Raw genomic sequence first — 24,893 nt, 5'->3', positions numbered from 1 at the left:
CAACAAATCCATTTATTGAACTCTCAATTTCGTATTATTATTTATTCACAAACAAAGGTGATTTCGTTTATTTACAGTGCTATTTTTGATATCATTAGAAACTTTCTTGAATAAAACTCCTAGCTGTATGGGATCATTTCATCGGATTTGATTTTCTTTTTCCTTTTCGATTCAATAAATAATTCTATATTTTCACTACTGTTCATATAAACATGTCTGTGTCTTACACGGGTCAATAACCAGTATTAGATTATACTATTCATATCTTTTCGTTTAGAAATACCAGTATTCCCCCTTCCATTTAGGGATATCTGTATAGCCCTATTGTGTTTTCACATGACATAGAAGCCATGTTGGTGCACCAAACAATAGAAACGTTCTGCACCGTTTTTGCATAAAAAATAGAGTTCAATTCCCCGAGGATAGAAAATGTATTGTTTTGGTGCACCAACATGGCCGCTGTGATGTCACGTGAAAAATGCTCTTTCCTCAAAAACATGGTAATTGCTATAAAACTTAACTGCTAAAATAGTCGTCAATAACATTTTAAATTGAAAACATAGATAAATTATTTGAACAAAAGAAGTATTTTATCATCACGTGATGACAAGGTCATGTGATGGCAGTTATCACGTGATCTATAGCATTGTTTGATCAACTGCCAACACCGCGTTTCTGGTAAGGCCCAATGTATCGCAGATCACTTAGGCCGATTGATGGGGTCTCAAAAGCAAGCATATTAATACCTCAAATTCATTGAGCGGGTCCATACCGTATGTTATGGACCGCATATAAGCCAATCATTTAGCAAGAAATATTATTCTACTATGCGATAATACTTCTTATTGATTAGTTTGAGTGGCAAATTTGAAGTATTCAGTTTTGGTGCCATTCAGCGCCAACGGTCATGAGCTTGCGATATTATAAAATATTTCTAAATTAAGACCTTTAGATCAATAAAGAAATCATGGGTTATCAAGTTCGAGACACACTCTGTACAGAACATGGGACAATGAATCTCAAATCAGTTCGTTGTCTGTCGTTTCCTTTGCATGGAGAATCGACTTAAATCAAGCCACTACCAAAAAAGTCTTAATACTCGGAACACAATATGAAACTATCACAAAAACTTTCTATTCATGTAAGACCTAACGACTTGAGAAAATATTGTTATATAAATTATTTCTGCTTTGCAGATTTTGTTAATATATCTAATTATTACCCATTGTAAAGACCAAGAACTATACAATATTTTTTCGTACTAGTGGCCGCCATTTTGAAAGTTAACCAGGCCAGATTCTCATAGAAACTGACATGATTGTCACGTGCCTCTTTACCGAGACGGACTGGATACAACCAACATGGCGACCACGAGTCATAATAAAGAAAAATCGTTACAAAATTTCTTTTTAAAAATCTATCATGAAAATTTAAACATATTGAGGAAAGGAATTACGGTAATTCTGCCTGGAATCCTCCATATACGACTCCTGGATCATCCAGTCACCGTAGTACTTTTTCTCAGGGCTACCAAAGTGTGGCTCCTGAATATGATACTCTCTCTGATGACGTAAGCACATTGGACAATCACAGACAGTATAGTCGTCTATAGTTCTTTCAAGTGTTCGATAAACACCACTGTTGTGTCTTTGTGGCGAGCCGTCGCTGTAAGAGTTTGTGCCGGACCCGGAATCGAATTCGGAGACTAATGCGCATGAGCAGCGAGGAATGGGATTTCCTTCACAAGTCATTTCATTTCGTCGTTCTCTTCTTTCTTTTTGTCTTTCCTTGTATTCTCGTTTTCCTTTCGATGGTTTCTTAGTGCGGGTATCTTTGGTTGATTTCAGTGGTTCGTTGATGCAAGCCTCGTCTTCAAGTGGAGATGGAGTGCCAGCCGATCGTATCGTGGACTCGGATGTCGTAGAACTACCGCTGGACGCTGAAAACCTGTGCTGACGACGAAGTTTCAAAAAGACGATCAAAAGAAGGCTTCCCATGATAAGAATCCCAACGATAAAGATGGCGAGGAATGAAATTTCCGCTGTTCCGAGGGTTCGTCTGCTAGACGCGAAAACTGCTGCCACTGAAGTGTCTGGAAAAAGATATTATACGTCAGTGCAAGGTATATATTATACTCAAGTATGTCACTTTTTATATCTATTTTGAAAACCACAGATTATGTATATCTGAAAAATTTAGAAGAAATGAAAAAATCTTTCGTAAACAACAGGCGGAGCCTTTTTGCTTATCTGATTGAGGTACGAAGTAACCATTCTTAATTAATTGGTAGAGCGACTCTTGTATATGTGGCAAACGATATGGCAATATCGTAGTCGTCCTTTAGCCGTACCGTATCTTGTCAAAGCAGTAACTACGCGTCGTGGTAGAATGAATTATACTGGAAAACGATAGAAAGCCATTTCAATGTTATGGCATGTCGTACAATGTATACCGCGTGCTGTAAGTAAGTCAAAGAAAGTGATGCTTATTCATCCAGGCATGTATTCTCACCTTCTACTTTGTAAGATGCCGTAAATCCTCTCCGCGTCCCATTGATCCATTTTCCATTATGATAATAATAAATATACATGCTGTTCCCACTTGATATGATCGCATCTTCGTAGTCGTCCGCCTTAATCTTAGCCAGTAGGTTCGCGCTCGAGTCATTGCCGTCCCGTATGAAAACAGAATCACCGTCTAATTTTAGTGCGTCGAACCACAGTTTGACTCTCTTGTTGCCGGGGACATTTATTCGCCAGGTGCATTGAGAACGACCAGGTTTTTTGAAGAGTTGAGGTGATGAAGTGATCATGCCTTCGGGTTCTGTCAGTCTGCATCCACATGCACAGGCATTTCTTGTTTCTGGAAAACAAGACAAAAATAATTATTACTTTGCCACAGTCAGGACACTTCTCGCTCTTTGGAAGAGAAAGTAAGGGAAGGGAAAGGAAGGAAAGGAAAGGAAAGGAAAGGAAAGGAAAGGAAAGGAAAGGAAAGGAAAGGAAAGGAAAGGAAAGGAAAGGAAAGAAAGGAAAGGAAAGGAAAGAAAGAAAAGGAAGGGAAAAGAAAAGGAGGGAACGGAACTGAGGCAAGAGAATTCGGAGAAACAAATCGAGGACATTCAGATGTCCGTTTTTCAGAGGTTTCGATTGTGTTTTTGACCAACTTACCTGGACAAGGTCGTAAAACACAGGGTTTCGTCTCGACTGCTCTCCCACCACACTCTTTATTTTTATCCTTGGACGAGGTTAAACTCAAACAAAATCTGTATCGATATTTTCTGCCTTCTCCGCACGAGTTAGAACAAAGATTCCAGTAAGACCACGAGCTCCACCCGTCATAAATCGACTTTCCTGTTGAAGATTTATACGTATAGGTTAAAATCATTTATGAAACATGGTCAAAATCTGTTTAAAAAAATCATATCTATCTATCTATCTACCTATATATATATATATATATATATATATATAGCTTGATAATAAAGATATCGAAATCCTTAAGATTTTTAGAGATTTGGAAGAGCTTTGAGATCCTTTAAACCATGTCTTTTGCTTTCCCAGGTTTTGCTTTCCCAGGCGCGCAGATCGGCGAAAGTATCCTCCAGCCTCCACTTCGCCAAAATACCCTGCTCAAACCCTATGCTTAGTAGAATATACTAGAATGATCCGATATATATTGGTAATAACGTAGTAGATCATTAATTAATGGCGTTTTGTTATAGCTTATCGTGATTGTCTTACACAAGTATTGGAAAATGAGTCGCCTGGTTTGACACTCTGGCGCCCTTCTATTCTACGAACGCACTGTTTCAGATTACTGTTATTAACCTCTAAAAACGCCAAATCTATTAAACACAATTAAAAAAGGCGGTCAGACATATATAAGCAGATCATTCCTGATTGTTCTCATTCCTTACGTATTCTGATACTCTACCCGCCAAATTGAGGTCATATTTCTCTTTTGCATTGACATCTACTCCTTGCACAAAGTACCCTTTACTAAATGAAAAGCTCCTGCTGTTATATTAGGTTCGAATTGAAAATACATTTCATAATTAACATTTTCAAGTGATATTAAAAAACTAAGCTATTTCAGTTCCTGAAAATTACACTCTCCATTTTAGTCAGTGACGAAATGAAAAATTTTGAACAAACCCTAAAATTTCAGTTTACACTAGATGACCTTCATCTCGATTTTTTTTCACTGCGAGGCCATTCGTAGTACTGGCTCAAACTAGAGGGCTAAAACATATGTTTTGTTCCCTTGTAAATATGTTGATCGATAAACGGGCTCTCGTAGGTTCAAAATGTCTGTCGCCTTCTCGACGCCATGCGTGTCAAACAATGTAAGTGGTTTATAGCCACAAAACGACCGCCTTGTTTCTTTTACACAAAGCAGAAGAGATGCTTGGTCAAAAAAGACCAAATCTTCTTGAACTACTTAGACATTTGACGCAGAGATTGGCCACGAGACACAGCTGATAACGCTAAAAACGCTTCAGTTTGACATGAGACGTTTATTCTTTTTTATCCTCCCAATTTTTCAATCTGTTTTTTTCCTGATTTGTTTGGTTGAGAAGGAATACATGAAAGTGAAAGTGGAATCCGCTTTTTCTTGCAGTTTGAAAAATTGAAAAAAATTATCAATCATTTCTTAATGTGTTTGTAATTTTCAAAACCGCCTTTTTGCCCTTTGTCTGTCAAGATCATTCTGAAAGGATCAAGAAAGCTGTCTTGATTGAAGCGTGATTAAATATCATAACGATCTCAAACAGTTGGTCGTGTAATCGCGTGTAGTAATAACTTGATCGAATGCACACTCGTTGAGCCATTTGTCCACGTTTTTAATGCAATATAAAACGAACATGAACATTATCACCGAATGACATGATTCCATTAGATCAGACGGTCACAAAGTGCATGTTATCGTTCATCTGCTCTAGAATGGTGAATTATATATTGCAATTAACCCGAGAACTCTGAAGACTCCATGGGGTCACGCAATGTATGTTTAAATCTGCCTTGCTGTTTTGTCTGTCCGTCCCGTCTATATGTTTCGTCTATTATTGCAATTCCATCGTAAAGTGAACCTAGTTTCAATCGCCTATACAAATTCTCAGTTTATTTTTTTGCGAATTACTTAATAACTACTTCGTTCACATCCTCTGCTTCTGTTAAAATCTCCCTTGTTAAAGCTACATGACCTCGGGATTGACCAACACATTATCACTCCCAGTGTACTCAAACGTACAAATAGTACAATTTAGAAGACACAAGATCAAGTATGAAACGAAATTTTCCAGTTGCTATACGGCCCCTCTCCCATAAAAAACCCTCATTCAGAAAACCCCTCCTAAATATCCCCTCCCTGCCCCCGTAAAAAAACCTAACTTAGAATGTTTTGTTCTTAAATTTCTCCCACTCCAGCTATATATTTAAACTAGCCTCTTTTCTAAACTGACGCTTCTTCTCAAGATATTCATCTAGTTAAGCCCAAATAATAACGCGTTTGATCGGGCATCGCCAGGGCATTTTAAAAACACTATCAGAATCTATCGATGTGTGGTTACTGAGTGATAAGATCGAAATGCCAAATACAACGCCCTCTTAATCCCACTTCGATAAATTAAAGCGATGTCCTTGCAAGCTAGTTTCCGATTTCAAATGGAAAATAAACTTGAACAATGTGTTTCTGAAATTTTTTTTTATTTGATGGGATTCTATTTGATCACCTATAAGTTTTCAGTTTGCATTCATTCGTTCTTTATACAAAAAATATTAAAAGATAAAAGAATCAATGCTACTCAGTTTAAAAGCCAAAAATTTACAGAGCCTTTGGTATTTTCGCCATTGTTTTATTTCCACGCTCGACCATTGTATCATATAGCCGCCTTTTTGTCAACCACGTGACAAGTCTGTATTTTTTCCAATATTTTTTTTAAAAAAACATTACATCCTTATTCTGCCTTATTTACGCGCTTCAAGTCAGCCATTGTATCATGTAGCCGCCATTTTGTCATATACATTACTACACCGTTACTCTTCTCTACATGGGCATGCCATCAAAGGGCTACTCATCGCGTGAATCTTCGAGACACTGCTTCGCCGTTGAGGCAAGGATTAAGACAATTCTGACCATTCCTGCTTCACGAGTTAAGAGGAGATAACGTTTTTCTTACAAATACATCAACTAGTTCCTGAGATGACATGTAACACTTTGAGAGCCGTTCGCACAATCTTGCAACAATGACAGCCGCTGATAATCGCTCGACTGGCTGACATTCCTCGATATCAAGATCGTGAACCGGAAGCCATAATTGTATCGTTATACGTTTCTAGCTGAGGCTAATTGCTGGGTCATTGATCTTGTATTGAATGTTCCTATTTTGCTATTGGATAAACTGACATAGGGGTAGTTTAATTTATACAAGAGCTTATCATTGAATTTGCGTCGATAAAATTGAAAGACTGAAGTAAAAACTTTGGCTTTGCTCTCGGCCAAAGAAAATAGATATCACTCTGCATTACTCACTAGTATAGGCTCTTCATATATATTTTTTATATATCTTTATGCATCAACCATGTTTGAAATCCTAACGAGAGAAGATTTACCTTATAAATACATTGTAGCGTAGCTGAAAAATAAGATTTATTGCGCGCATGCGCGCAAGTACCTTGGCCATGAATTGCCCAATAAGGCGCTGTAAGACTGATATAATATTATATTTAGCCGTTGGTCCCTGACTGATTGTGAGGTCCATAGTAGTTCGATAGATCTTGGCAAAAGACCTCACAAACCTCTCTATCGTATCTAATCCGCCTTGTGCGCTAAGGGCACCTCCTTCGAGGGCCGCTTTAAGATCATAAAACGTTTTTTCCAGGCACTATTGAAACATAAGGAACAGTCATCGAGTGTAATTCGTTCCTACTTCACTTATCCTACAGATAAGATTTTTTAAAGATTATTATTATTAACTATATCCATGCGCCGTGCTTCAAGTTTGTAGAGAAAAAAGAAAAAAATAATGCTCAAGAGAACGAGAACTAGAAAATCATTACAGCTTCTAAAGCTATTTTTCAAATAAGAAAATTAAGAATTTAGCAAACTTGTCACCCAGAAATCAAGTATTGATAGTTTAATTCTATTCTTCACCGATATTGACGCTAAAAAAGACAACGAAAGGGAGGGGGAAAATTAAGCTGCAAAGTTACTGATATACCATGACACTATATCTTTCTACTCTCCTGTCATTTAACATGGATTAAACTACGTTAAGAGTTATTAAAATCCCGAGGTATTTCAGTTGCAGTAGCCACCTTCGATATCTTAGTCTAAAAAGACATGATTGTAAATCATTTGGTTTGTCGACAAGCGATTGTAGCTCATGACACTGTTAATGTTGATGCTGGATATATTGAATGTTTTCGAGTATGTCTATTCCTTGGGGGGGGGGGGGGGGCTTTTTAACTGTTTTAATGAATTTAGTATTTGAAGTATCAGACTAATTTATTATCAAAAATATGAATGCTGTTTATAGTGAGAATCATTTTGTCTCACACCCGTCAACTTTAAAAGACTTTTCATTAAGATTTCAGGACTCCTTTCCATCGACCTTGACCTTATTCGCCTCGTACAGTGATACCATATTAGTCCTGGTCTAGTTTTCTCACTTTCACGTCAGGTGAGACACAGAGAGATTCTTACTAATGCTACTTATAAATACTGGTGCATAAGGTGAGCCGGATCCGCTAGGAATCCTATTTGCCCTGACATTTACCAGATAGCCCTGTCTATTCTAGGGGAGGGGTACCCCTTAAGATTCACCCTCAAGCGGATTCGCAATCATAATACCTTTTGACGTTGACATTTTTTCAAATCACATTTTTAAGATTGGTCAAGCAAATTCCCTAAGTGATATCTAGACGCAACAATCAATGTTTATCATGTAGTATCTATTGAAGTTAACAATATATGGTTTCAAACATAAGCCGGCTGGTTGTTTGTATAAAAGCTTAGAAGAAGACACGCTCGCCATCTGCGGATTACAAATTCCAGGGTCTTCGGCATGCGTGTTTTATGGCAAGCAAAATAAGTTCAAGTGTTGGCCGAACTTCGAAAATGTGTCGAGTGGAGACGAAATCAAACTAAAGTACAATTCAAAAACAAGTAGTACTAATCAAAATTTAGAAATGAGCTTCAGAGGGAAACTTTAAGACAAGCAAAAATAAACAGTTTTACATCGGTTATTTCTCATTCTACATTTGGCGCCATTTTGAAAAAAAAAAAAAATTTCTAGAATTCATTACTAAAACTGTATTTATCAAAGAGGGTAAATGTTCTTTGAAGAAAGCGTTGATCAATATCAGGTCTTTTATATTCTACGCAGGCTAATACTCTTAATTCAGATTTTGCATTTAAAATAGCAATTAAAACAACATTATCGCTACGTTAAAATGCTAAACTGTACTAATGTTTTTTCTCAGAGGAAGTAAATTCAAATCCCCGGAAAACAATTTATGAACAATCCGCAGTGTTTTGTGTTTATCAAAGTAGCCAAGTTAGGCAAATATTTTTTTCGAGTAATGGAAAAATTTTCGGCTTCTACGATGTGATGTATTTGGATTATTCTATGGGTTTATATCGGTGGAAGTCTCGCTCATACTTGAGTGACGTTTAGTAAGAATCAGTTCGTTGATATCGTATTGTTTTGCACTATAAAAATATTTAGCCTACAGCACCAATTAACCGACTAAACGTTAATCACCTCAAACTCCACCTCTTAATTATAACCCGCTACTGGATTGATTTATCCTTTTGTTCTAGTAAACACAAACTAGTGCTAAGTATCCCCAAAGGAGTAATAAAACGGATGCAGTTTGAACATAATGGTTAACCCATTCATAGAATAAATCCTAGGGAGGGTTTTGCAAACCCTCGGCTTTTGTATTTACGTGTTAGAGATGTACTATTAGAATAGCCCTGTTTAAGGAAACCCGGCTAATTACTTGATAAAGATGTGACCATAATCGATTTTTAATATTATGTGTTTTATATATAGTTAATTTTCACTGGTGAGATGTTATTCTTTAGGATCAACGCACAAATCTTTTATGACTAAAAGAATTGACTGTTAATCCCACACTGCGACTCCAACCTTCGGGTCTTAGCGACAAGACAACCAATAAGCAAACGAGTTTTTTTTAAGACTAGTAACAGATCTATCTTAAGATCATTACAAGGCTAGATTGACAGGAGAAGATAAAGCCTAGGTTTTTAATGCTCTCTGAACGTCAGCCAAAAGACGATTAAGTCGGGACACCAAGATGTTAATTAAACCTAACAAGATAAGAAAAGCTTACCTGGTTCAAGCGTAGAAACACAGTGCGAAGCTTGTATTCTTTCCGCATTGCTGTTCATGGTAGATTTACTAACATAACGGAAGCAATATCCCTTGATGTAGTCGTTGAATAAAGTACATGGAAAAAACACAGCCGTGTGACCTGGTAACGCAGGTCTCTCGGTAACAAAACGTCCAGAATTTTGCTCGTAAACTCTTATAACATCCGTTGTCTTGTGACACTCGGGAGCGTTGAACGAAACGACAAACGAGTTAGTGCAAGGGAATATAGTCTTGGTAGGCGTGTAGAGAGAATGCTTGCTCCAACGAACAAACACAGGCTCGCTCCTTGCCAAAGAAGCGTTATTAAACCCAGATACATATTCAAAGAAGTAAGTTTGTGCTATATCAAAGAGGTCACAACTAAAACCCATACGCATTCTTCGCCTGGGGCCTTTTTGCTTGCCGTTTTTTACTTTCCGTACGATTCGATGCGTTATCACCACTTTTCGATTTTCCTTTAGATAATACAAATTTATTTTGTCGCGGTAACGCCGTGATTTCGGTAGGCAAGAGCGGTCGTGATAGACCCAAATATAACCAAAGCGGGTCAAAGTCGTGTGATTCCTCGGTGCCTCTACAGTCATCTTTCCCCATTCGAGGCTCAACGTGGTGTTTAGTTTTCCAGTAGGCCCGTTTCCAGAGAATTTGTATGCAAAGCCGTACTGACCAGCGTGGTCAAACAAGTCACATGGTAACTGTACTGTAAGGTTTTGACGATCCACGTCGACCTTAAGAGTTCGTAATCGTACGTGAGTTCGGTGTTCCATGACTGTCAAAAAAAGTGTTCTTCGCGCAGTAGCGTTGACCAGATATCCAGGGATTTGTAAAGAAATGTTTACATCACCGCTGAGAACCGTCCGAATAGGAGTTACTCTTTCTACAATGACTCCAATAGAATCTGCCGAAATCAGATCCCCTACAAAATCAAATACACAGACAGGTTAAGTTTGCTTCTATCTTTAGTAGATATATCTTTGTATAAGTTTTCTTTGTGATCGGAGAAAAAGATAGACTGTAATAGTGGGTTAATTGAAATTGCCGTCCGGCCTGCCTGCGTTCAGGTGGTGGGTTGGTAGGCCGGTGTTTATGTTAAAGGATAAGGAATATAAACAATTTATATGTAGCTTAAATGCTCTTTTGTGCCTAAACAAACAGCTAGTCGCTGCAGTTGGTAAAACACAGTAGTTTTTGTATTGTCCCGCAAATATAATCAAACTATAAAAGATTCAGCTCTTCACTCATCGTAGCCGTAATTTCCCATGTCTTGCAAGTACGACCGATGAAGGCTGTCCCCGTTCAAGTAATGACAGCCTCTTACTAATTAAAAGCAAAAAAAATCTACAGGTTTGAATGATAGTAGAAACGTGTATGCCATCCACTCACCGTAATTAATTGATGAAAGCACGACTATCGCCAAGTAAACTCGCCTCCAGATATGACCGTCGCTCTTCATGTCGTCAACATCTCTCGTTCTGTTTCTGAAAGATAATGAAGTTGACGGTGAGACCGTGTGAACTTGTCGATCTATCTATCTAGCCTCGTATGAGCCCAAGTATTATGTGTTGAGCGCTTTCTTAAACATTTAAGCCCCCCCTAATTTAATTGTCACATAAGATTGTTAGAACATAATGAAACATCAATTAGCATTCCACGCCTATTACACTCTGTTGTACGACTAACAATAAGCTCAAATGCAAGCCAATAAGAAGCCTCTTACACGCTTAGCCTAAGCGTTCTTATTAAGCAGATGTTGTGGACCAGAATTTTTCTAGGAGATTAAAAAATTGACGCTTTGCGTTGCGCTGCATTTATTTTACCCGAAACCCTAACAACTTGGTAATATAGAACGATATAAAATATATTTACAATAACGCTAACCACTGCCCGCCCCGTTTTGATTATATTTATCTAACGGGAGTTTACAAGTCGGTAACCATCTGTTTGGGATAAAATTCCATATTTGATTTAAGCATAATCATTAAGATGCTCAATACTGACATTCATGTTGCTATGAATCATTAGATTCTGAATTAGGCTTGCTAATTTTTTTAACGATCGGTTTTTTACTTGTATTACAATAAGAATACGATCTCCTAGCGATTTAGTCTGTCATAATTCTGTTTACTTTTTAAATCAATTAACGAGACAATGTTAAAAAAAATATGAGAAAATTCGTAAGAAGATAGATGGATAGGTAAATCTAACCACATCTAGTTGTACAACTAGTTCAATATCACTTCACATCCATTAACAAAAGGCACTATTTTCTTGCTTTAGTATCAGCGGCCTGTGTTTTGGCAAGCTGAGAGGGCGCCATTGTATGTTTTTCTCTCGAATGATCTGATTCTAGCTAAATATAAAGTGCTTTTCTTATGATTAAGATTTGACAATGCTGTTCATTCCCGATGACGCCCCCATATTTAGTTTTGAATCCAAGGCACGTGTACTCTGAAGCGAATTGAAAATGTCAATCTTAGCATTTCTGACCATGTCAAGGCAGTTTCGCCTCGTACGTCAACATCGGTATTAAGAGCAATAAAGTGTTTTGTCGTGTCAAACCAGTCGATTCACGAAATATTTTGCAAATCAAAAACATTTATTTGTCTTGGTATGTTGTGTCTAGTGTTCAAAATAAGACACAAGGACAATGGAACCATCGATGTGATTCGAAAAGAGTCTTCAAAACAGATGCTTTCTAGTCAAATGTTTCAGATTTCTTCGGCGATTATACGCAATGTTTGTGTTAGGATTAAGAATATTAGTAGGGTTGGATGTTACACAAACAGCAAAATCAGCCTCGAGCGAGCCTGGATATTGACTATAAAACCTTGTATTATAGAATTAGAATAAATTGAAGTTCGCTTGAGCGAAGAAAGAGTTCGTAACACAACCATAACACCTCTGTAACACTATGGATTAAGAATAAAACCATAGACTACAAAGTTTTCAGAAACAATTAACCTCACTTACCTCGGCTGATAAAGCGTTTTTTGGATACTGAAAGTAAAATACAGTGAACGTTCATCCAGTGTTTTGAAGGTGATGTGAGTAAAAATTCACTCAAGGAAGCCAAGTAAGTGTCAAGGTTGGTATGCAGAGCTTTCGAAATCACCAAGTGCGCGGATTTTGAACTTGTTTTGAGGAATCTTTAGAACATTCAAACAAATTGAAGGCGCCACAAAGTACAGTACACTATGTTGTTTTTCAGTCTCCAGTTCAGGCGAGTTAATAAGAAGTATTTCGAAGCATCGTGTTCTCTCGTGTCACATTCCCTCGACAATTTGTTGTCTCAGGGCAGGCAACCCTTCAAGCTTGTCTTAGCGTTAATTGTATAAGCCCAACAGATCAGCCTTAATGTTTACTAACACCTCAGTTGTCTTCTAAATGTTGGACCAAATAAAACCAAGGTTAGGCGACCCATACAGTTTGAGATCAATTTTCTTGTCATGTCCACCAACTCAAAATACACATCGTTCGAGACTTGAAGCAAAACCAATTACAGCGAGACACTATACAGCGCTTCGCAAGCACTCGCTCTAGTCTAATGGAGTCTAGTGAAGTGTTTGAAACATGGCCCTTAATGCTGCCTTACCGGAAACATGCTGAGGTGATGGTAATCAGTCGTGGCTCTTTCAAACCCTATATTTTGAACCATTAGATAATTCCCCACGTGTACAGCCTATCAGCTTTGCTTCAATCCCAAGTGATTTGCATGAAAATACGCTATCTCGCGTTTGACAGGCTCGCGTCAACCACAAGTGCACCCAAATTGACAAGGAGTTAGGCTTTGATGAGGGGGGAGGGACTGCTTAGGTTCAAAACCAATAACAAACAATGGTGATTAGTCTAATGATAGGCGCAAAATCAACACCACGATCGCGACCTAAGTCTACGTATTTTACCAAAACGATCGAAACCCTACTTCATGGAATATACTTTGTCTAGCAAAATTCTTTCGATTAGCAAAATGAAAGAAAGAGAGCTTGTATGTTCTCACACCTAATTACTTTGTTGAAAATACATTCTGAATCTCGCTTCTAAATGCATTTCCAAGATGGTCAGAAACGTCAAATCTCATAAATGAAAGATGCCATAAAGCTCTGTGTCCAATCAGAGTATAAAACTTTACATTGTTATATGCCGTCAATTGCATTCAAATCAGGTGCCATCTTTCTTCATTTACACCCAAGAATCATAAGTGACAAGCTATGGACGTGTTTTCACAGAGTTTCTTTTTACCATCGCTGATCACAATAGAAAGGAAAATGCACTTTGAATTTGGAGTTTAGTATTGGGTGAGCGTTGAAGTGGCTTTCTAGATGTCATTCAAATACAAAGACACTTAACCTCACCACCTTCAGCTAGCCTTCTTTCCTATCTTATTTTCCATATCAGAAGGATATAGTTTACTAGACTTTTGTCTGTTGTAAAACAAATTTCTAGCCTAAAAAAAAGTTCATTATTCAATTTTAGATAAATACTACCAAAACCATTTATCTTTTGAACCGTAATTCCTAAAATTCATTTTCAATACTGATGATTTCGGATCCTAAGTTGCAAAACTTTGACATGAACATTCTACTCGTGATACTTTCAATAACCCTAAGTTTTCAGTTCAAGAAAAGGATTTTTACTGATGACAAACTGAAGGGAAAAGGCTTTCAACGTGATGTCAAAACGTCCGCATGTTTTTAAAAAGAGTTTCTTTATGTGATAGTTTGGTGTCAAAAATCGGACATGTCAAATAACAGATACTTTTAAACTACGAAATTCGCTGTTTTCTAAATCCATTAAAGTTGTCTGCTTTTGTTGCAATGTTAATTTGTATACCTTATGCATTTGCTGAATGAAGAAAATAGGCCAGAAATACTAAAAATAATTTTTCTATCAAAAAAAGGGAAATTTTTGAGAAAGAAATCATTTACGTATTTTGCTTTGGAAGTAAAAACCAGTAAATTCAAAAAATCTTTTCTATGATTTATACATTTTTTTATATTGTATAGAGAAGCATGCAGACATTCAGTACTAGTTTCCATTCAATATACAGTACATAATTTGTCTACAAGATTCTTCCAAGGATTATCTATCTATTCTTCAGTAGATTCGAAATATTTTCCTGGTCTACGTTCTACAGACATTAGATATTGCCTCAAAGGAAGCTTCCAGAATCCTATAATAAAAACACTCTACGTCAAAAGACTGAGATGTTTTGTATAAATTTAGTTTTTGATATTGTTCCTCTTGAGCCTCGCCATCGGATTGGACGAAAGATAACTCGTCGTTCTTGAACGATGAGATTTGAAATGACATGTCTGCTCTAGCACTCGAGTTTTCTCGAGCTTGAATTCTTTCGCGTTGGTATAGATTATTTTCCTGCTTACTTCACATACACAGCCAGTAGAAAATTGCATTATCTATAGCACCAAAGTGAAAGTTTATCACGTGATCAGCTCTTCGCAACAAATGAATCCTATAGAAAATGAATCCAGTACGCAGTAGAAAATTGCCTCTATATCACCAGAGTTAAAGTTTATCAAATGATCAGCTCTTCGCATCAAATGAATCCTATACTGAGTTTATTCTGTAACGCTAGCAACCTCTGTCTCTAAATCATAGCCATTGCTTTCTTATACCTTTTAGCTTCTAAGCTTTTTTTCTTGAAAATACTTCGTGTGGACTACAAAATTTGGTCAATTCCTTCTTTATAAAACGTTGAAAAACTGTAATACTTACTTGAGGGTTTAGAAATTGCCTTAGAAAAAACATTGGGGATGGGGATCATTTTATTTATTCCTGTCCATCTGGATTATTCAGCATTGTTTTATTACTATTCGATCTGTATAGTAGCCAAAAATCGTTATTAAAATGAACCAAATTTTGTAGTTGTTGTTGTTGCTGCTGTTATTGTTGTTGTTGCCGTTTGTAGTGAATTTTGCTATCTTGACCTCACTGAGTGTATTTCATCTATTTATTTTAGTATGTTTGAAATAATGAAGAAGAAAAAAACCGTCACTTCATTAATAATGCTCTCTGTTCCTACCACAGTAACGTTTAATAGGGCTTTGGGATAAACATCTTCTATCTCGTAATGGTATTCAAAACATAATCTTTAAGTTAAATTAAACCCTTTTGCTGTCAAACTTCGAGAATATTTAATTGGGAATTTTATCCCAAAATGAGACAACCAGTGAGTATAAAGATCATTGAAACTTTGCCAGCTAGAAAAACAGTTTTGAATGTTTACTCAAGGATTAGTGTAGATGTCTAGCTCTTTCTTCACTCACTATCAAAGGGAAGAGACTTAGTATCTTTGCTTTGACAACTATCTGCTTTGTCTAAAGATGATTTCTGTGGATCTTTATTTATTTTTCTAAGACAGCTGACAAAAAAAAAAAAGCCGGAAAACTGATGTCAAAGTGTTTGCTATCTTCGATTCGTTCAAGTGATGTTCGTGTTGTTAAAAACGGCTTGACTCGGCTGACGATGAAGTCTTTTTTTTTTTCTTCTTGTTTGTGGTATGTGTGTGCCGTATTTGTGTGGTCATTTAGTTAGGATACGGCTTCTTTTTTGATTTTTTTCGCTCTGCATAAAAGCATTGCATGTGACTTTTGAACTGTGATAGACTGATACGATATATAGTCCAAGTTAAGATTGTATACAACGCACGCTACTAAAACCCGAGCGAGCATGCATCATTCTAATTCTACGATTCAGACATATAGGTATTAGTTACCAGACGTATTGTATTTTTTATTTATTTTCTTATCCGCTTCTCTGTTCCCGTCCTCAACGTCTGCCATTAACGCCTTCATTATGCATCAATTATATTCCCAAAGCGAAAAGCAGTTGGAAAACTGCCTCAGGGTGTTTTTCGTGAAACACACTTGATATAATATTAACACAAATTTAAAAGGGAAACCTAGTCAAGATCAATGAAAGATTCCGCGATAAAAACGCAGCATTTTTAATCGAATTGAGAGTATAGAATATTGGCAACATCAAGGCAACATCAATATAAAGCTATAAGAAAATGAATGTGTTACTTCCAACTGTACAGCTGTTGTGAAGATGATTATCGGGAGGGGAGCTGAAAATATTGAATTTGAATATTTGCTTCTAGAACTAGCTCGGTCTTTTCCATCAGAACTTAAGTCCCAAGAATACTATAAAACCGCACTTGTGCTAGCAGTTAGTTAGGGCTATATCGACACTGTTCAAACGGCTCTATGACAATCTCGCGTGACTATCATACTTCCACCTGCTAAGCATTCACCCATTTGTGACATAACTCGTTTATTTCCCTTGGTCTACGCCACATATATAACGATTTTTCGTTTCAAATGCGAATGAATAATCTTTAGGGAAGTTGTACTTGAGATAATAAAACAAGATTTTGTTTTCCCCTCCAGTTTTCTGATATCCATTTGATAAGATCTTGAGGTGAAAGACTCTGATGGCTTATGGATTGGAATACGAGTATCTGAAATATCTGACACGGAACGCGCTTTGAAAGGGCTACAGAAACGCTTGAAGCATGTGATTTGGACAACTAAAAAAAACTTGAAACCTTCTATTAGTGATTAATTTTTTTTCCTGTAAACATTTTGACCACGTAATTTTCTACGAACAGGTCCGTTCTCTTTGGTTCTTTTTTCGTTCTCTTTATTATGATTAAAAATCCCGTTTTTCAGTGTTTTTTTCAGCATTTCCACTGGTCGATAATCGCATTCCTTTATTTACTAGTTGGCATTATTGATTGTAGATAATAAATTATCTCCATGGTAGTGGTCTAACTTCTTGTGGGATCCAGTTTTGTACTGCATGTTAACCAATAAAATGATGGACGCAAAGAAAGGATAAAAAAAGGAGCCCTTGGGTTTCGACCGCTCTTCCAATGCGACCGGCCGGTTTTACCGACACGCGGTCGATATAAATCTATCGCGTGTACTGGGGTTGCCTCAAAGACTAAAGATGACATGGGACAGAGAATTAAATCTAAAACGCGCCGGGATCTCGTTGCAGTAATGTAATAAATCATTACAGTTTATCGCTTATCTTAAAACGTCCTCGATGCTTAAAACGTGGTCGCGATCATTATACGAAATGACATCTTTCAAGCGGTAAAACAAACCCTACTCTTTCTGTTAACGATTTGGACGAGCCCCTTACTCAAAACTCGATTTCCAAATGAAAGGACATCAAAGGATGCCGGATTAGGAAAGACTTTGGAACTAGTTATAATCAAGGTCGGTTTGATTTGTATTGACAGTCTGACTCCATTAAGAGTCCAATCAAGGCTACTTCAAAATACATTAACCTATAAAATCATGAAAGTGATAGCAATTATCATATCAGGGTTGGCCCTACTGTTTAAGCCTTAACCTTTTGCTCATCTATACACTCTTTTACTTTGCTATATCTTAATCTTGATTATATGAGTCTATATTGTCAAAACTAGTTCCCCTACAGGTTAGACGGTCTTCCAGCAACGCGCCTTATTAGAGGTTGTCAGTCCAAGGGAGTTTCAGGCCCTAAAGTTCGCTAAAGAACTGCCGGTTCAATGAAGCTAAGATCAATGCACTAAGATGCACGACTCAAAAATGATGATCGAAAAGAGCTCAAAATGATATCAAGAAATCTTACAGCGTATTAATATTTTGAACTACAGAGAGTGAGAAAGTATTGATAATATGGTTGTATAATTTCAATATCAATTCCATTAACTAAGTGTTAAAGCATGACCTATCTAGCGCTGTTTCTGACCTACACTTTCGAAACGAAGAGCGTAAGGAAACGTTGAAATATTGACAAATATATTTAAAACGACCAGAAATAATCAAGAAGATTGTTTCTTGTTTGAGACAAGCGAGAAAAGAATGATACTCAAGACAAAAGATGCTGACAAATAAGCTAGGGTCTAGGCATGCTTTACTAGATTGTTGTGGTTTTTTTTTTCAGAACGCGAAACTGTCTCTTGAAAGAGAGCCCTCGTTTCAAAGGTTCGAAGCTCGAATGCGTTTGTCATAGATGATACAATACAAATGTCATCATTTATAACAATAAATAACGGTTGTTTGTCGGACATAAATTGATGGCTTGACGCACGACCACCGCTTTGTTTTCACAATGAGCGATAATTGATTAAATTGTCATCTCTAAATCGACGTTTTTGTCAAAGATGAACAAAACTTTAATGTTCTTCAATCACTAATGTCAATGAAATGACTCTTGTCGTTGGATTCTTTCATCAAACCTGACAAGACGCGGCTTCGCATTGTTCGAAAACTACAAAACAAAAATGTTAACTTGAAAGTTTCTTGATTTACTTCCCTCGCTCGCGAATTAGACGAATTTCGTTTCTCATGGTTTTCTTCGAACAATTCGTTCCACGAGTGTTACGGTAACTGATTGGTTCAAAAATGTTCAAAAAATGGCGTCCGGCGAACGCTTGTCAGGCTAAATACTTGCGTTTATTCAGTACGATCATATTCCTCAATCTTGTAATACCGAAATTCGGTCGCGATTTCGCGTTTCTAGGACAATTTTCCCCATTAATTTTGAAAGCGCTTCACGCACACATACTATTACAACTTAGTTGCGACGTTGATATATCCAAACGGTCGAAATAGTCCAACCAGTACCCCGATAATCTACCTCAGTTAAAAAAACCGTTCTTACCCTCTTTGGAACTCAGACTTTTTCTAAGTTCTTTCTCATTCACCTCTAGTTCTTCATTTCAGTATTCATTAACATATGTATGTCTTGTATTCGTTCTAACAGTTCTTACCTCAATGAATCATGTGTAAAGTTAAGTATAGCAGCGAGAATGAGCATTTCAGTCTATGTATCTTCACTTCTCTCCCCGGAAGATTCTAGAAAATGCTGTCGTGTAGCTTGTAGCGAATACCAGGATTTTACGGCGTATTTCACGACTCTGATATTCTTATCACAGCAATCCGATAATATGAACGCTGGTGTTATCGGTCGATTATTTCTTAATGGCAACAATAGTTTGTGTATTTTTGGGATTAAGGAAGGAAAGCATAGGACATCTGACAAAAAAACGCCAAACAGACTCAGACATACAACTTTGATAACTTAACTCTCCTTGACCCTATTTCTTGTGCACCTAGCTTTGATGCGCGAAAATTAATATGACTTTGCAGCAGGGGATACTAGCTCGACAAGTAGCGACAGAAAATGAAAAATCATCCTTAACACTCATGAAATTTATCAGCGGCTTTGATAGGGTTGTCTTTTTATCAATTGTCCTTTGACAATATCAAGATAAATCACTCTTCCATATTTGCCTCTGAAATTATCAATTTCATGATCTACATAATATTTGAAATGTTCGACTCTTCAAAGTCACGAAAATTTGCTTTTAAGATGTTGTTTTTTCCCCTTTTTCGGTGAAAGAAATCGAGTTAAGTTCGATTGCGTTGGTAGAAAAAAGTCTTTTATTTGTTCTACTAAGACACTTTTATTTTTAATGCCATTAAAAGGAGATTATGAATACATGAGACTTGGTTTTCTTTTCTCCAAAATACGGATTATCATAATCTTAAATACTTATTATAATTTGACAGGAACAAATTTACTCTACAAACAACTGACAAAAAGAAGAGCTAGAATGCTTCGTTTAGGATATCAGCACATGCAAAGACCGGTCACACAGAAAACCTGCTTGTCGTCAAGCTGTTCTTTTGTCTTCATAATTGATAATATGTTAAACAGTTTGCCTCTTTTTATAGCCTAACTACCTTGCCATTTATAAATACTCTCTGTTCGACCGACCAAGCATAGATCTTAACGAATCAGACAGCTTGTCAATCAAAGGTTATGAACGGCTTCACTTAAGGGATCAAAATGAGTTTTAAGTCTTTGCTGGAGATCGCAGTGCAAGCAGCTTTTCAAGAAATAAGCTTAGTAGGAATGTCGATAATGGTGAAATTTTTGTATACATATCTGATTTGAACGAACTGAGCTGTTTAAGTAGCTTATCTGATATCAAAGTTATGCCCAAAGCGAATGATTTTTTCTTAGTTTGGTTTCCTGCTTGTATGGGGATTTGGGTATTCTGAGCGGTGTTCAAAGTGACGTTTAGACCTCCCACAAAGCACTTAATAGACTATTTTTTTCCCCATTTCCTGGCAGCACTAGCTATATATCTTGAAGGATTCTGTCAGTAAGGTAAAGCATGGCAATTCAACTGACTACCATTACGCCCCCCTCGTTCATTCTTTTGCGCCGGTATTTATTCTATAATTTCGTGCTCTATTGGTTGAACATTTCAACTATGTTACTGCTGTACGTTTATGAAACAAGCACGCGACGTGCGTGTTCGGTCCAGTTATACGCATGAGTAGTAGAGGGCGTTGTCTTGGCTCTTAAAATATATACGAAGCAGGAGCCTGTGTTCCTACTGGTCAGCGTTATTCCCAGGAATGCTTATTAAAAATGCAGGTCGACAAGTGCGTTTCTCTCAGGCTAATTGAATGACCCAATCAGTTGCTTTCTTCTAAGTATCTTTTAGAAAATATTAAAGACGTTATCATCATCCTCGTCATCGTTGATTCGTTGACTAACCATCGTCCCTGATACATGTACTAATATTATTGTCCGCTTGTATGATATCGCTTTCACTCAGGTGACAAGGCAGCCATGCATATTGGTGTACCAAACAATGGAAACTTTCTGCACAGTTTTTGCATAGAAAAAGAATTACATTCCCGGAAGATAGAAAATGTATTGTTTTGGTACACCAACATGGCTCAGGCCTTGCTGTGAAAACGCTTTATTTATATCATCACAATTTAATAATTATCTATTTTTACTTGTACATTATTATTATTATTATTATTATTATTATTATTATTACTATTATTATCATTATTATTACTATTCTTCTTCTTCTTCTCATTATTATTATTATTATTATTGTTAACGAGCTGCGCGATCTCGAAGCAGAACTGTTGAGCATGGTCTCCAATGACGTTGAAATAGAACCAGTACTTCAAGAAGTTACAGGAGAAATCCTGACCAGAGGTTCTAATAAAGCTTCTGATGCTCGCCTTGACGTTCATGCACGTGGCTTTTGGGAAAGGCAGAGATCTGCAGTCTTTGATGTTAGGGTGTGTCACCCAAATGCAGAGTCCTACAAAGTTCTCACCCCCCAGCAAATATACCACCTGCATGAGAATGAGAAGAAACGCAAGTATGCTAGCAGAGTCTTGGAAGTTGAACAAGCGACTTTTACACCATTAGTATTCACTACAACTGGAGGTATGGCAGATGAGTGTACCACAGTAGTCTCGCCGAACTAATTGCCAACAAGAAAGGAGAAGATTATGCTACCGCTGTATCCTGGATACGAGCAAAGGTTTCTTTCTCCCTTTTGAGATCAGCTCTCCTATGCCTGAAGGGCTCAAGAACCACACGAAGAGTACTTAGGAACATAAAGGACATAGACTTGGATGTCGAGACTGCAAATGCAGCAATTAGCTAAATATTTAAATCCCCCATATATATGAATGTTTGCCATTATTATCATTATCTTAAACGTATATTATTAGGATTAGTTTTCACTAAATATATTTTATGGTTATACATTAGTAGATATATTTTTATTATAGTATATTTTATTATAGTTTTTCTTTTTCTCTTTTTTTCTTCAAATTTTGTTTATTAATTAGTTGCAAAATATATTTAGACATTGTATATATATATTTTTTTTTGATTACATTCTTTGGCTAGGATCCTGCGATAATGCATTATAAATATTATTATCAGAGTTATTATCAAGTTTATTATTATTATTGTTATTATTATTAAATTATTATTATTATTATCATCATTATTATTATTATTAGAATAATAAGAACAAGAACCCCTTTTTTTAAGGACAATGAATTCTTGAATGACTTTAATCTTAACGCCAATGTAGCGGAAATTTAGAAATATTTAGATTTTAATAATAAATGTATAGTTTTGATATAGTATTATATCAGTGTGAAGAGCTGGACTCGTGTTTTGAGCTATTAATTTATTTTACAAATATGTTTTCTTAGAAAAATAAGTAAATATGATATATATTTGTTATTTTATATTAATAATCTCTCCTTTTTTTGTTTTATAATTATAGCAATATTCTTATCACGTCTCATATTATAATGAATTATTAGTTATCATTATTATTATTATCATTATTATTATTATCATCATTATTATTATTATCATCATCATCATCATTATTAGATTATTATTATTATCATTATTATTATTTTTATTTTTATTTTTATTTTTATTTTTATTGTCCGTCAGAGTTACATGTCTCCACGGTATTTTACTCTATCAACGGTATCATCATCATCACTGTAATTTCTAATGCCATTCATCAAATGCTGAATATCGCTATTCTAGCTGTTCTACTTAAGACAGAGTTTTTAACGTGATATTCCTTCTTGACATCCACCTGGCAGATATTCTTGATAGCCATCAATTTCCTACCAGACATTTATATTACAAATTTTATTTATTCACTTGTCATTTGCATATACTGAGGAAGTCTTCTGATAACCCTGGCAACAGTAGGATTTGGCTAATACACGTCTACACCAAAACCAAATCATCTCTACTGTATTCGTCTATTATTTTCTATCTTTAAACCCTCGTAATACAAAAATAAGCCGTCGGTGTTTGCTAAAAGAAATTGTTATGTCTTCAATTGAGAGAAAAAGATATCTCACATATAAAAGTATATCGTATGGTTATAGTACTGACTTTGCTTCGTATTCAAGTTATTCCAATAACGGTGCAAATTATTCAGTAAAAAAAACACGAAAATAACCGTCACTTAAAACGATTTATAATAATGCTTAGATTAATTCTGTTGATTTTGTATTCTTAAAACACTAGGAGATAAGCCAGGGATTAGTCGGTTGTATTTACGTATCGTTTCGAACTGAAAACGGCCATTCTTTCGACTCGCAATCGTCAATAACAGTCTAACTTTGTATGGAGAAGTTTTTTGTCTAATATTTAATATCACACCTGGTTGCCTTGCTACGTACTTAACCACGCTAAAGTTTATATATATTTTAATCTTTGGGGTTTACCACAGCGAATACTGAGACCTTAGGTTCTATTTTTATGATAATGCCTTTTTATAATAATACTAATCACGATGTATCAGAATAACTTCCTGTTAGCGTATCAGTCGCTATAACATATGATTTATAAGACAAGAGTTACCTTTGTTGCCTTGAATCCGAGTGTATTTTCTTCACCACATTGCCTCAGACGCTCACTCCATCGCTGCCTTTCCGCTATTCCTTGATCCATGTATATCTGTCGAGGCTAGCACGGGCTGCTCTTCCTTGAAGGTCATGTAAACCGGATTTTCGTAGCTACATCAACTTTCAGGTTATCAGACTAGTTTTTATCAGGTCGACCCATGACTTCAGCGATAACCCAGTTGTTTACAATTCGTATTTAGCGAATCAACGATAAACGTTTCGGTAAATAAGGAGATTAAAGTCGACAGGTGAGAGGATTCAGTAAAGTATAATACCAAACTCGACAATGCAATTGCAAGAATTAAGCAGTACAAGGATCGAACTAACTACCTCCGGCGCCCATGTACAATAATTGGGATGGATTGATTAATTATGTGACAAATTTCCGGTTGTCTTTGATTAACACTGAATCACCTGTTGGAAGCACGTTTAATCTTAGAAAAGGATGTAAAGAGTTGCAAGGCGGGTGACTGGACCGGTAGCCGACGTGATACCTGCCGGACGGGAAGAATATTAGGAGCAGTCTCATCTGTCAATTTCTTTTGCGGATCGAAAGATTTGCATACCCCAATTCATCCCGGTTTTCTAAACGCCACTTGAATTAGAAAGAAAACAATCAAATGTATGGTACAGTGATACTGATATTAGTCTCCCACTTCAGTTGGTATATCGATAGTTATAATCAGTAACCATACAACAACAATATAAAAGAAAAAATTGAATAGGGTCGTGGCTAAAGACAAAACAATTGAATAAGACAATCAATTGCATCTCAGTTAAAGTTATTGACTGATTTTTTAAATTTCTTTGAGGCGTCTGTTCTGAACAAACAAGCATTTTAGATACTATCATATTCTCTATTTACCGTCCTTCTCAAGTAAGCCTCAAATGACACCCCCCTCCCCCTCCCCATCATCATGCCCCATATATAGACCCCTTACAGTACTTTGAAATGCAGCTCAATCTGGGGGGCAAAACAATAGGTTCCCATTCTCATCCAGCTGCTTTGGCGTCACATGCAAGGGGTCTATATATAGCAGCGGCTTCAAAAGAAAAGTGTGTGATAAATGCGGGTATATTTACCACCGTAGTTTTCTTACAAATACTAGGCAGTTCTTGAATTCGATGAAGAAACTTGTTCTTCGCTTTTAGCTCACTTGAACCTCTAGCCTCATGTGTCACAACTTCTAGCT

At 36.5% G+C, this 24,893-nt stretch overlaps 1 protein-coding gene and 1 pseudogene across 3 annotated transcripts; one reads left to right on the top strand and one right to left on the bottom strand.

The window, feature by feature from the left end:
* Positions 1-27: 27 nt before the first annotated feature.
* Positions 28-24,081, bottom strand: LOC116288413 (uncharacterized). 3 transcript variants are annotated; one of them, XM_031695215.2, is made up of 6 exons: positions 23,657-24,081; positions 10,787-10,881; positions 9,363-10,319; positions 3,171-3,353; positions 2,512-2,862; positions 28-2,092 (listed from the first exon to the last, which is right to left on the bottom strand). In XM_031695215.2, exons 2-6 carry the CDS (start codon positions 10,854-10,856, stop codon positions 1,431-1,433), a joined length of 2,223 nt encoding a protein of 740 aa, XP_031551075.2. In that variant the 5' UTR covers positions 10,857-10,881; positions 23,657-24,081; the 3' UTR covers positions 28-1,430. The 3 variants fall into 3 exon arrangements, with proteins under 3 accessions (XP_031551075.2, XP_031551069.2, XP_031551062.2); XM_031695209.2 differs by lacking the exon at positions 23,657-24,081 and adding an exon at positions 19,191-19,574; XM_031695202.2 differs by lacking the exon at positions 23,657-24,081 and adding an exon at positions 12,374-13,094.
* Positions 21,363-21,940, top strand: LOC148906185 (uncharacterized; annotated as a pseudogene).
* Positions 24,082-24,893: the final 812 nt, after the last annotated feature.

This window comes from Actinia tenebrosa, unplaced genomic scaffold, assembly GCF_029948245.1.
Source record: "Actinia tenebrosa isolate PJP-AT-01 unplaced genomic scaffold, QUT_ActTen_1.0 PGA_scaffold6__47_contigs__length_16458017, whole genome shotgun sequence".
NCBI classification, from domain to species: Eukaryota; Metazoa; Cnidaria; class Anthozoa; order Actiniaria; family Actiniidae; genus Actinia; species Actinia tenebrosa.
This window is presented reverse-complemented; position numbering and strand designations above follow the sequence as displayed.

Coding starts and splice junctions, on each gene's coding strand:
- LOC116288413 (XM_031695209.2), bottom strand. CDS start 19,237: ATGCTCATTCTCGCTGCTATACTTAACTTTACACATGATTCATTGAG. Junction 10,320..10,786: donor GCTTTCATCAATTAATTACG/GTGAGTGGATGG, acceptor TTGATTTTGTAG/GGGATCTGATTTCGGCAGAT. Junction 2,093..2,511: donor GGCATCTTACAAAGTAGAAG/GTGAGAATACAT, acceptor ATCTTTTTCCAG/ACACTTCAGTGGCAGCAGTT.